Source organism: Rhinatrema bivittatum, chromosome 17, assembly GCF_901001135.1.
Source record: "Rhinatrema bivittatum chromosome 17, aRhiBiv1.1, whole genome shotgun sequence".
NCBI classification, from domain to species: domain Eukaryota; kingdom Metazoa; phylum Chordata; class Amphibia; order Gymnophiona; family Rhinatrematidae; genus Rhinatrema; species Rhinatrema bivittatum.
In genome coordinates this window covers 12263281-12277026 of record NC_042631.1, presented here as the reverse complement: position 1 = coordinate 12277026, position 13746 = coordinate 12263281, and the positions used below count along the sequence as shown (strand labels likewise).

The 13746-nt window shown below is 41.6% G+C and overlaps 1 protein-coding gene across 2 annotated transcripts in view; it reads right to left on the bottom strand.

Annotated features, from left to right (window-relative positions):
• LUZP2 (leucine zipper protein 2) overlaps positions 1-13214 on the bottom strand; it is a 279647-nt gene extending 266433 nt beyond the window's left edge. For both annotated transcript variants that reach the window (XM_029582400.1, XM_029582402.1), the window contains exon 1: positions 12985-13214. In XM_029582400.1, coding sequence (XP_029438260.1) covers positions 12985-13046 — 62 coding nt within the window. In that variant the 5' untranslated portion in view covers positions 13047-13214. The remainder of the gene's footprint in view (positions 1-12984) is intronic.
• Positions 13215-13746: the final 532 nt, after the last annotated feature.

Genomic DNA, 13746 nt, shown 5'->3' with positions numbered 1-13746 from the left:
AGAAATCCACATTGGATATATGTTACCTATGGTACCTGAATGTAATTCACTTTGAAGTGCCTGCAAAGTGGAATATAAATCAAATAAACATATTTCAGATAAAGATTTGACACAAACTTCTCATGGGGTTCACTGAACTAATTCACAAACTTTTAAAAATTCACACATCTCTAGTAATGAGGGGATTTGAACACAAGTCTCACAGCTCTGTACTTTATAGACTGTGCAATGCTTATAACACTTTCAGAATATAAAAATGCATGTGTTGGTAGCTTGTAATATAACCTTGACAGCCTTTTCCTTTAACATCTCCGCAATGCCACTAATTTTTCGTGAATGACATTGCAAAGGGGTTAGAAGGAAAAGTTTGTCTTTTTGCAGATAATACTAAGATCTGTATCAGAGTGGATATACCTGAAGGAGAAGAGAGAATGAAAAGGGATTTAAGAAAACTTGGTTGAAGGTTGGGCAGCTGGGATTCAATGCCAAGGAGTGCAGTCATGCATTTGGGGGTGAAATAATCCAAAAGAGCTGTATGTGATTGGGGGTGAAATACTGATGAGCACAGACCAAGAGGGGACCTTGTGGTGATAGTGTCTGGAGAGCTGAAGGCAACAAAGCAATATGACAAGGTGGTGGCTAAAGCCAGAGAGATGCTGGGCTGCAGAGAGAGAGGAATAAGCAGCAGGAAAAAAGAGGTGTTAATGCCCTATACAGATGATGCTCACCTGGAGTACTGTGTTCAGTTCTGGAGACCGTATCTCCAAAAGGATAGAGACAGGTTGGAAGTAGTCAATGGAAGAGTGACCAAAATGGTGTAGAGTCTGTATCAAAAGACCTATGAGGAGAGGCTGAAGGATCTAAATATGTATACCTTGGAGGAAAGGAGGTGTAAGGGAGATATGATGCAAACATTCAGATATCTGAAAGGTGTTAATGATGCACATACTTCAGACCTTTTCTGTTGGAAAGGAAACTGTAGAATAGGGGTTCATAATAATAAACTCGAGGGAAGTGGGTTCAAAGAACCAACCTTAGAAAATATTTCTTCACAGAGAGGGTGGTGGATGCCCAGAACACCCTCCTGAAAAGGGTGAAGACGAGAATGGTATTCGAATTCAAGAGGACATGGGATAAACATTACTGATCCTTAGAGGTTAGAGGATAGGAATGTAAACTAAATTAACTTTATGTATAACATTTCTGCATGGGGGGGTAATGTGCACAGAGCAGCAGTTACCACTCTTAGCAGAAGGCAAAGGGAGTAACTTGCATGAAGCGGCAATTTCTACCCTTAACAAAAGGTATGGGGAGGTGAGGAATTGCCCAGAGTGACAGTTACTACCATAAGCAACTTGCTGGGCAGACATGATGGATCATTGGTCTTTATCTGCCTTCAATTACTATTTTACTTTGCTACTATTCCCTCAGACAAGTTTGGTTTAATGGACATTTTCTATTATGGAGCTTACTGGATGTAACTCTGCTTTTTGGTCAGCCAATATATCTTGTTGCCAATAGATATTTGAAAAAAAAATATGAAAACAAAGTGGTACTTTATTGATAGGGAGATTTGATATAATCTGTTTTCTCCAGGCTTTATTTGTTGTTGTTTTTATAAATGCCTAAATAAGTATTTTATGGAACTATAAATTCAAAAGTCCAAGCCAATCCAATAGATATCTTCCTAAGTTGCAGCTATGGGACAATGTGTCTGTTTACCATGTTAGCTATTTTGCAAGATAGATAGAGGCTAGAATTCGGAATAGGAGACCAAAATGATTAAGGGAATGGAAAATCTCCTTTATGGAGACAGGCTAAACAGATTACTTAGAAATACAGAAACACAGAAATGAGGCAGAAGAGGACCAATAGTCCATCCAGTCTGCCCAGGAGGCTTCCCAAGGCAGTATCTGCCGTGCCGTGCAGGTTACCCTCATGTATCAGTCAGTCCTGCTTGATGTGCTTTGCTTATGAAGTTGACCATAGAAGCAGTCCTCTGTTTTTCCCCCAATGTCTGCGCATCATACCCCAGACTGTAAAAAAAAAAAAAAAAAAGCTATGGCTTGGGTTGGTTGTCTCTTAATCCAAGTTCCTCTTTCCTTCCAACCCCCAACTCACTTCTGAAGCAGAGAGCGACGTTGCAGCAAAAGCATCAAGACTTATTGGTTAAGATTAGGGCTCTTTAGCTTGGAAAAGAGACAACTGAGATGATGCATGATTGAAATTTGTAAAATTGTGAGTGGAATAGAATGAGTAAATAGGGAATTGTTATTTACCCTTTCAAACACTAGGCTTAGGGAACACTATGAAACTAGCAACTGGCAGATTTAAAACAAATCGTACGAAGTATTTTTTTCACTCAGTGCACAATGAAGCTATGGAATCTGCTGCCAGAAGACGTAGTCAAGGCAACTAATGTACTGGGGTTTAAAAGAGGATAGGACAAGTTCCTGAAGGAAAAGTCCATAAACAGTTACTAGCCAGGTAGACTTGGGAAAGCCATCACTTACCACTGGAAGTGAAAAAGATCAATTATTTGGGATCTGCCAGGTACTTGCAAACCAGACTGGCCACTGTCAGAGGCAGAATACTTGGCTTGATGAACCCTGGTCTGACCCAAATTGGCACTTCGTATGTTCTAATGGTCTTAGAGACAATCAACTAGCCCTAAACAATGTTGACATTTTTCTAAAATTATGATTCGGTAGGGACACATTTATCTCTAAGCCATTACTGAATTAATGCCCACTACTCTACATGGCTATGCTGTGCTACCAAAGGGCTTCCATCTGATATAATAGTAAAATGAGGCTTTGTAGACATTAAGAGGTGAATTTTCAAATGATATGCATGTAGAAAACAGCGTGTGCAAGCATGAAATAGCATGTATGCGTGTATACACTATTTTAAAAGCCACAACATGTGCACGTATATCAGGGTCGGGGAGCAAACTTGAGCGTATAAAACGGGGTGGACCAGGGGCATTTTGGGGAGGGGCCAACATTTACTCACATCAACTGCTTTTTTACAACCTGCCAAAAGTGACTTGCTTAAGTCTTTCACTTGTGTATATTTATTCCTGTTCAATATCTGGTGTAAGTGATCACAAACATCTCCAAAGTGAAAAAAATGACTGGGTAGGGGGGTTTAGGTGGAATGGGGAGACCAGGCTGAAGAGCCAGGAGGGTCTTCATGAACTACAGATAGACTGGGTGAACTGGTAAACCAATTGGTAAAACAGGTAATTTCATTGTCGTGTGCAATGTTATATAATCCTCTGACTTAGGCATGTAAAAGCAAACTTACGGGGAATAAATGCGTCTAAGTTATGTGAGTAAAATCTGGGAAGCCCCCCTCTTGCTGCTGGACTGCTGCCTTCATCTCAAATTTGTTCAGTTCCTACTTAAGTTTTAGGTTGCTATGGGAGTAGGAATGTGTCTAATTAATGTCCTTTAAATGTATTAGTGAATTCACTATATGTCTGGTAGTTGCCTACACGGGAATGATCAAACTCTCAATAAGGTGTTGTTGGGCGAGGGATGGGAGGGTTGGGAAATACAGTCTAACTTCAATTAGTCAGCCAGAGTGACTCACTGCTTTCTTGATTAACAAATGTTGGTACCTAATCAAACCAAATCACACTACCTCAACACTTTTCCAAGGTAAGTAACTGAACTTTTCAACCTTTTTACTTAGGTATACACTGCTCCTAGCTTCTGGCAATTTTTTTTTTTTTTAAAGTATACAAACACTCTTAACTTCTGTTTACTAGCGCCTTTCTGACTGACTATTTAAAAATACAGTCTAACTTCTGTTTATTTGCTGCCTTACTGACTATTAAAAGCACAAGCACACTAAATAATATTATCAAATAGTTAACTTTGCCCCAATACTTTAAAAAAAAAAAGACAATGTCCCAAGCAAAAGCTTACTGATTCCTTTCAGCCACCAGCAAGGTGATCCTCTCCTCTCAGTGCTCCCACAGTTGTCTGTTTAAATTATCTTTAGGTACATACAGTGCTAAAGTATAGCACTATATCTTATCAAAAGGAGAAAATAATTTCTTGCAAGTAGCTATCCCATGTTATAGGGCTTGGTGTGTGCCAAGAGAACTCTTGTTCCCTGTCTGGCAACTCTCCAAGTCCCTGAAGGACCTGTGAGGAAGCAATGAACCTGCGAATAAACAAAAAGAATGGAACCTATTTACCAAGACTTTGTTCCACTGGTAGAAAATATTGTCTGGATAAATTGAGAACATGGTACAGCTCTAACATTCTGTGTTACTCTTTCAAAAGATTAGAAACTTAGAAACAGGATGGCCAAAAAAGGCTATTTGACCTCTATAATCTAATGTACATACTGACATACATATAAAAATAATCCTGAGAAACGGTTTTACATCATGTGTAAAATGAAATGAAAAACGTGCCATGGCTACAATTTCAGCTGTTGGAGGGTGGGCAACAATAATAGTGTAATAATACCCTCCATATTCTAATATATTTGTTGATAATGGAAAATTGAATACCAATCAAAATTCCAAACTGAAGCCTTTTTCAAAGGATAGCCATTAAAAATAGACTAGATATAATCTCTGGAAGTTATTTTTACTTAGGCGGATACCTAAAAATCTAAAGCATAAGGTTTAGAAACCTAATCCTCAGTTAAATGTGTCTTCCCTAAAAGCTAAAGAATTCAAAATGGAAGATAATGCTTGCTTCTTTTATACCAGCCACTAGGGGGCAGCCTGATGTAACCTGTCTCTATTGGAGAGAGAGTGGCTGCTGGCTGAAGAGCTCTCCATGATCTCATGTAGTGCCAGTTCTCTCTACTGTTCTGCCATGGGTTACCGTAGCATGGGTTACCGTAGCAACATATGGTCAGTGCCATCGACATCAACAGTAGAGGAATGGGGTGCTTTAAATAATGAATGTAATCAAAAAATTAATTGTATTTTCTATTATATGTGGCGAGCGTAGGAGCACCCGCTTGCCGCACATGTTGTATTCAAGTTTAATAAACAGTTTGAACAATTTAAAAAAATGCAGGACTACTGTGATTTGCCAGAGCTCTAATATTCATGTATTTTGTGAAGGTTTGCTTTATACAACTGAAATGTTAAAATTCAAGCATGCATTCTTTTAATGAATTGCGTGTGTTATACTTTGCAGCATGATGGTTCACAATTTAAGTTTCTCACAATTTCTTTCCTACTATAAAAAGAATATATGCACAGTAAGAACACTGTTTTTGCTTTTGAGGATCCAGAACATTCAGTGAGACATTTCTACATTTTAAATGTCTTCTAAGCTTAACCAGTCCTATTTTTAACCCATGGCATGCTGGGAGATGTATTCTTTTACTCAAAGAACTCAATTGGGAAATCAGAACTTCATAAGAACATAAGAAAATGCCATACTGGGTCAGACTAAGGGTCCATCAAGCCCAGCATCCTGTTTCCAACAGTGGCCAATCCAGGCCATAAGAACCTGGCAAGTACCCAAAAACTAAGTCTATTCCATGTAACCATTGCTAATGGCAGTGGCTATTCTCTAAGTGAACTTAATAGCAGGTAATGGACTTCTCCTCCAAGAACTTATCCAATCCTTTTTTAAACACAGCTATACTAACTGCATGAACCACATTCTCTGGCAACAAATTCCAGAGTTTAATTGTGCGTTGAGTAAAAAAGAACTTTCTCCGATTAGTTTTAAATGTGCCCCATGCTAACTTCATGGAGTGCCCCCTAGTCTTTCTACTATCCGAAAGAGTAAATAACCGATTCACATCTACCCGTTCTAGACCTCTCATGATTTTAAACACCTCTATCATATCCTCCCTCAGCCGTCTCTTCTCCAAGCTGAAAAGTCCTAACCTCTTTAGTCTTTCCTCATAGGGGAGTTGTTCCATTCCCCTTATCATTTTGGTAGCCCTTCTCTGTACCTTCTCCATCGCAATTATATCTTTTTTGAGATGCGGCGACCAGAATTGTACACAGTATTCAAGGTGCGGTCTCACCATGGAGCGATACAGAGGCATTCCATGGGGCAAAACCAGAACTGACTCAGATTGTCCCCCTGGGCATGGACCTGTATGATCACCCTAAAAAGAGCACTAAACTAACAACAAGAAGCCTAAAATAAGACATATAACCTTATGTTGTGATTGAATCATGGAATCCTGTAAAACATATATCAGAAGGCATGAATCCCAGTTCTTTTGAGAAACAAGAGGACCCTAAGTAAGAAGAGAAACTTTGGAAGGCTGATGGATGGAGTAAAGTTCCAAACCTCCTCAGCTATCCCATATGCCCAGAGTTCAATGATCCTTACCATGGTTGTGGGCAGTGCTTGTACCCTTGTTTTGAGTTGAGGACTTTGTAGATAGCCTTTCCACCACAATTACTTTGCATCTGCCTTTTATCACATTTCAAGTGAGCTGTACCCACCAACAGTTCCAAGACCCAATGCAGTGCTCTGAAGCAGCTTTAATGACCCATTGTAGGAGTTTGCTTGCACTGTGCTAGCACCATTCTAACAAAGTCTCAAGGTCTATTTTAAGCTGTCATTAGTCACCCCATGTGGCATTTGTTCTTCTGAGGTAAATTACTGACTCTTTGCAAAGGCAATTTGAGGCTGCTGTGGAACAGTGTTTTAGAAAAAGTGTGATCATGTTTCTGCTGTTAAATTAGCAAATATCAGTTGTGCTTCCTTTCATGGACCTATTATTTGTATATGTTTAATGAATTTTAGCAATAATATCATTATGCATTTTACTGAGTTTACATGTTTGCTCTGTAGTGTGAGAGAGTGTTTAAGAGGGAGAGAGAGCTTTGGCTCTGGGCTTCATGGATTAAAAAAAACAGACAACCATATGCTAGCACAGAATGGACAAAGCTGAGCTCTGTGGCATAGAATGAAGGAAACAGCTTTGTGAAGTGCTGCAGGATAACAAAACAACTGTACTGTACAGTATCAAAACCTGGTGCTAGGACAGGCTGCAGCTAAAAACGTTTAGTACAATGAATGCAAACCTACAGTCAGCAGGGAATAATCACTGAAAGGCAATACAGTTACAGCAAAAAGGGGAAACCGTTCTGGAAGCATTGCCTACCCAGAAATAGCACAACAGCCTAATAGTGAAATAATTAACTCTTTCCATTACAGACTGCAGAATCACAAGGGAAGGGAACATACAAAAGGTCAAGCCGCGTTGACCAATGGCCCTTCTAGGCCAGCATCTAGCAATGGTAACATGGAATAGACTTAGTTTTTGGGTACTTGCCAGGTTCTTATGGCCTGGATTGGCCACTGTTGGAAACAGGATGCTGGGCTTGATGGACCCTTGGTCTGACCCAGTATGGCATTTTCTTATGTTCTTATGTTAGCATCCTGTCTCAGACAATGGCTGCAGAGTTGTCAATAATACATGAACTTATGTTGATGAACCAAGGGTCTGTGCTACTCCCAAGGCTTGAGTTCAAAACCAGCTCTTCCATTGACTCCCCATCTGACCCTCTATAACCCTATGCTTTCATTTTCTTAACTCTAACAGCAACAACAATATGCCTCCTTCCCTTTGGAAGCTCTCACACAGATTGGGCACCAAAACTGGTAGCTAGATTTGTATTCATTTTAACTCCAGAGTAATTAGCATGGGAAAGCATGTTGGGACGCAGCTCGGCATCAACGACCAATTTGAAAAATACCCACTCTATATACACGCAGTTCCACAGCCCGTGACCTTTTACCCAGACTGTAGTGGAGGCATCTCCAGTTAGGTAAAAAAGTGAAAACCATTTCAAACCTATACATCATAAAAATTATTCACAGAAAGAGCCGGCACACATCTCCTTTTCATTTGAATGTCGCTGCAGAGACCATGGAGAAAAATTGCCCTCGGGCTCTCCAGTCATGTGGGCAGTTTGAAATCATCTGCAATATGAATGCAAATTATGATGATGGTTATTTCATTTCAAGCACACTTTTTTTTTTTTGACTGTGTTCATTTTGCCAGGTGAGTCCAGATGTGCAATTAGAATTTTCTAGCCAAGAGTCTTGAACTGTAAATGGAAAACAGAAATAAGGAAAGGCGATGTCCCCAAATGAAGCTGGCGAACAAATGGCCTGTATCCGCATTTATCATTGAGTAACTTGCTGAGTGGATTTCAGCCCAGGTAGAAGATACTAAATGGAGATAGCTTTGTGTACATGGCAACGTGTCAGGAAAGAATTTCTAAAGAAACCTCAGGGTGGGGAAAACGTCTTGCTACTCACGGTGGCCGTTGATGTGTTGAGCAAAGCCATTTTATCAGGCAGATAAATTGAATTGCTTCTTTGCTTTAGCAATTGCTCGAACAAACCTTTTTGGGTAAGGTCGCAGATTGTACATTAGCTGTACCCTCACACGAAGTAATAAATACCACAAACAGACTGGCCTTCTTCGGAGACATCTTCACCTTTTCCTAGCAAACATCTTTTTAGGCTTCTAGCTTGTTTCATACTGTTACAATTTCCCCATTTTGGAAATCAGGGCAGGACTCCACAATGTACATCAGCGGGCCAACATATCTTTCGGCCTAATAACACATTTCACTGATTGAAAAAAAAATCCCTACAAGTCCAAGCTTCCTTCCTTCTGTGTTTTTCTCACTGGAAAAACAGCTAGAAAGATTACCAAAGTAGTGATCAAATGCAAGTACATGATAGCAAGCACATAGCTTGACAATATAATTTGTTATGCCACACTATTCGGTGCCATCACATTAAATTACAGTAAGTGGATGTTATTCTGCCCATAGGGGAATTTCGGGTAATGTTAAATTGCGTTAAACTGTGGCAACCCTACCATGAAATATCTCCGCAGAGTTTCAGTTACATGGTGTCCATTCTGTAATCTACATGAACTATAAATAAGATCCCTAAAATTGTATGAAGTACAGAATAGAACATTAAGCCCACGAATTAATTAAACTCTCTAAAACCTAATTCTTATCTGTTGGAAGACATGCTATTTGTAACGAGGAGGAGCTTTTTGATCTTGCATGTTTCAACACACACGTATCAGGAAGCTGAAGATGTAGACTGCATGGCATCAATTTTGTTATTCACACTTACAGGTACATTTTCAATCTAACATACCATCATAGCAATTTTCAAAAGCCATTTTAACACGGGTAAAACCTATTGGCAATTCAATAGCATGTGTTGTAGCAATTTTCAAAAGCCCACTTACACAGGTAAAGAACATTTACATGTGTAAAACCCTTAGGGTACCACTTCACTTCATACCGTGAAGAGATAAGATCAAGACCTTGCTACTTTCCACTGAAATTTTAAGCATGGATTGTGGACTTGTATTCATGTTACACACTGCTATATTATTCTCAAGATGACAGTAATCTTACCTCATACTTAAATCTACAATGAAGTATAAGAGATCATCATCAAAGATAGAAAGATTGGATATCTCAGTTTTTCCCTTCAAAATTATTCCATCTTATGGCCTCATTCACTAAGCTGCATTAGGCCATTTACAGCGCGAAAAAAAAACCTCTTGTGCGGTAAATGGACTAACATAGGGATAATACGAGATACTGCAAATATCTTCTGTTATCCAGGCCCCTGCACCGCACATATTTTAATGCTCTAAACTATGCTAATCAAATAATGTGGTTTCCTGAAAAATTCGCAAGCCATGTTATTTGAATTGAAATTAGCTACGACTCAGGAGTCAGCCTAGTCTTAAATGGGCCACTCGTCCCCAACTTGTCCTCTCCTCTGAAGTAGTGATAAACCCAGGGATCTGCATGGACCCCTGCCATTCCTTGAGGAGGCTACTGTGGTGAAAAAGTAAAAAAAATACAATAAACTTTTAAGCAATGGCAGAATCCCTACCTCACCCCCTCTCTGCTACTGAAAAAACCCAGCCCTGGAAGCACAGAGGCTGGGATCCTCTACCCCCACACCTTAGCTCACTCCATATCCCCCTTTAGTGAAACATATAGCCCTGGTAATCTGGTCCACTGACGTATGACCCACCCCTAGAACACCCCCATACACAAAAATACATTCTTAGTGGTCTAGTGGACACTTAATTCACACCCCCAGACCTCCCTAACTTTAAAACGTGCCATTGGTGGTCCAGTGGAGTTTCAGAGTCCCTAGGATCAAGGTTTGGACAGCAGCATATTTCTAAAATGGCACTGGACCACCAGGGTAATATGTTTTACTAAGGGATGGGTCCAGCAGTGGGACAGAGTGGGAGGAGTGGATCCCGGTCTTCTGGCCTCCCAGCCTCCCATGGCAGGGTTTTGTCAGTGAAGGGAAGGGATTGGGGAATAGGCAGAGCTTCTGCTGTTGCTTAAAAGTTTATTTTATTTTATTTTTTTCCTTTTTCACCATAATGGCCACCTCTGGGAGGGTCTATGTAGACCCCTGGGGTTTATTACTAATTTGGAGGAGGACTGACTTGGGCTTGAGCGACCCCCCCCCCCCCCCTTTAAGCAATGGTGACTCAACATTCCTGGGGCTGCCGTTCTGCATTGCTTGGGGGGTCCTTTTGCTGCCACAGCACCAGGAGATTCCCTAGGCAGCAGGGTTATAAATCACAGTTTGGTTAATCTGAGGCTTAGTGAACGAGGGCGTGAAGATGACATTATTAACCGATAACCACTGGCTAAGTTTTGCATGGAGGCATTCTGTTGGAGAATTCTAGAAGCTATCTTGAATCTTATGGTAACTGGGAGATTTGCCCAGGAAGACCCAGGTCTAAGAAAACTGAGAAATATCAATTTAAATAGTCAAAACGTTTTAACATTTGGTTGATACTGAAGCTTTTCTTGTGCAGTTTACCCAATCTCTGATTTTGGATGCATAGAGGTAGATATTCAAAGATGAACATTTAGGTAAGTTAGTCAAATAAGACTTTGCTGGCTAACTCACGTGATATTAACCAGATAAAATTTAGCCGGCTAACGCACATGGGGTATTAGCCAGATAATTCCTGAGGAAGTCTAACTTATGCGATTAACTTAAATGCTGATATTCAGACTTATCTGGTTTATCTGGCTAAGTTAACCGGATAAGTAACTCCTCCCCAATATGCACATTTCCTGTCCACCCCGTAGCCAGAAAAGTAGTTATTCGGATAAGTGACAGCCACTAACCTCGGTCAGATATTCAGCAGCCGCTGACTATCCGGCTCAGTGGTGCTGAATATCAACCTCATAATTACTGACGCCCAACCACACACTCAAAGGGAATGAGACAACAGTTCAATGAATACTATTGCAGCGTTCTACAGACTACTCGAAAGCAGAGCTCATAAAACCATGATATGGCATTGCATTTATAGCTAGGAACTGCAGATCAGTGACCAGATTTGCTTTCCTTAGTCCTTATTGCATGACCTTCCTCATACTGCTTAACCTCCAAGTTTTCAACAGTTTGAATAGCAAGTTCACTGGGCTATGGTAACCAAATTAATCACCTCATGACGCGCTGCCTAGATGGATATTATTAATAACTTTTATTTATGTAGTAATAAATGAAGGATAATCCATCAACCAGGCTCTTGTGGACTACATGAAATCAGATACCCTTGCTACTTCCTTCAAGTTGCCTTTCCGCTCTCTTTCACCAATGGCTTTCTTTTTTTATCTATCCAATTTTTTCCCCACCTTGACTCCAAAGCTCAACCTCTGCCAATGATTTTGCCCAGGCAAAGTAAATTTGATGCCCCCTCATAGAGAATCTAACTTTTGTTTGCAGTTGCTTTTGCTGAACGATCACACTCATAGTGCAAGATAAAAGTATTCCAAGCAGAAAAGCAACTTGACAGCTCTCTCAAAACAGCATTAACGCTAAAAAAAAAAATTGCCACAGAGAGATTCTAAACGCGCTAAAGCGGTGTGGCCACTGTGTTAGTCCACTTGAATGCACGGAAAGATAAGCAAAAAAAAAATAAAAATATTATAAGATGATACCGTTTTATTGGACTAACTTAATCCATTGCAGAAGTGATGAGACATCTACACGGAGGAGACCTCCGCTCAGTGAAATCTAAAAAGTTTGCTTATGGGAGGAGAGGAGCACGATGCTTTGTTTGTTGATGATATGCAGTAGGGGAGGCTGCAAACAGCAGTAACTGAGAGCTTCCTTTTCCAAATGACTTCGGCAAGATCTCGCTGCAGGCAGCAGTAGCCGCACCATCTGTGCTTGGACTGAAAGGCTGGTGGGGGGGCAGGCAAGGCAATGCTGTGCTATGTCCGCGCGCTCCCAAGTTGCCCGGAGTTGTCCGAGCTGCAGCGCGCGCCTGCCTTCCCCACCGCGGGTGGCAGCGCCGGCTCCGCATTCCGGCAACTTTGCCAAAATGTTTTCCAGACCAGCCTCACGGCTCAGGCATCCTCTTCATTTGCCCAACACAAAGGCAGACTGGGAGCTTAAACCTTGCGCTTGGGGGGGGGGGGGGGGGGGTTTCACATGCAAATCAGGGGCTTGGAAAGACTTGCCCCAATCTATCGTTCTGAGTCGAAAGTAGCAATTTTCAGCTCCGAGGCACAGAAATGCGTGCAAGTGGCCACACTGGAGCGGACTGATACGGTGACAGCGTTAACTTTAACCTCGGATACAGCTGCTTCTGTCATTTCACTGCCAAAAAAAAAAAAAATGATCTCCCAGATTGCTACTCTAGATCTGTGAAATGTTTTGCCAACATGCAAAAAGCTTTAAGCCAATGCAAAGCCGGCGGCTCTGATCATAAACGATGAGAAATGATCGGAAAACAGCGAGCCCACTTCATGCCTCCTTCAAGTTGCAAGCCCAGAAGAAACTGGAACGAAATCTTTAGGCTGTGAAAAGATCTCCACGCATGGCAAGAGATTTCTTAAAAAAAAAAAAAAACAACAGACAGACAGACACCCCAAACGCCACAGCCGTACTGTATATGTATATATGTACATAATGTTTTCCCTTCACTCACCTGGCGCAGAGAAGGAGAGCGGGGAAGAGAGGCAGCAGGAAGGAGGCAGCGAGGAATTGCATGGCTGCCAGTGCCTGCCTTGCCCGGGCTGCCTGGTGCTGAGGGGGCGCAGGACTGGAGCGGAATGAGAGGAGGCTGAGAGCTCGGAGCTGCCGGGCTGTGATGTCAGAGGCAACGGAGGAGCCGCCGCCGCCGCCGCCGCCCAGCGCTCTCGTCCTGGCCCTGGGGGGGATTTGTTATTACCGGCAGTTTAAGTGCTACCCCGGGGGGGGGGGGGGGGGAGGGGCTCTTCCACGCCAGGTCAGGAGGTTAGAAGAGAGGGGGGGCGCGGGATTCTTGATGGCTGCTTAGCCCGAGAAAAGAAATGTGAGCACAGCAGAGCATTCCAGGGTCTGTCCTGGCTGGGGGTAGCAAAGAAGTAGGATCCCTTCTTCGTGCCGTTGAAACAAAGAGCATCCAATAAAAGCAATGCACAGAATCGGTAACACTGAGATTCTGGGTTATTTCAATGAAAAATAATTTGTACCAAAAAAAACCAACACACATTCTGCAATTTACAAAGTGGAAAAGTCTAACTTGGACAAAATTTGTTGTACAGAAGTGATTTGTACATTAACATGTTTTCCCCTGTAGCGCAACACTTTAGTCTGAGTAAAAGATAAATTAAAGAATAAAGAGAGAGGAGAGGTAATTTTAAAGAGAGCCCTGGGGCAGCCTAAGACACCGAGGTGCGGTATTTCAGGGATGGTTTCGTGAGTGTCT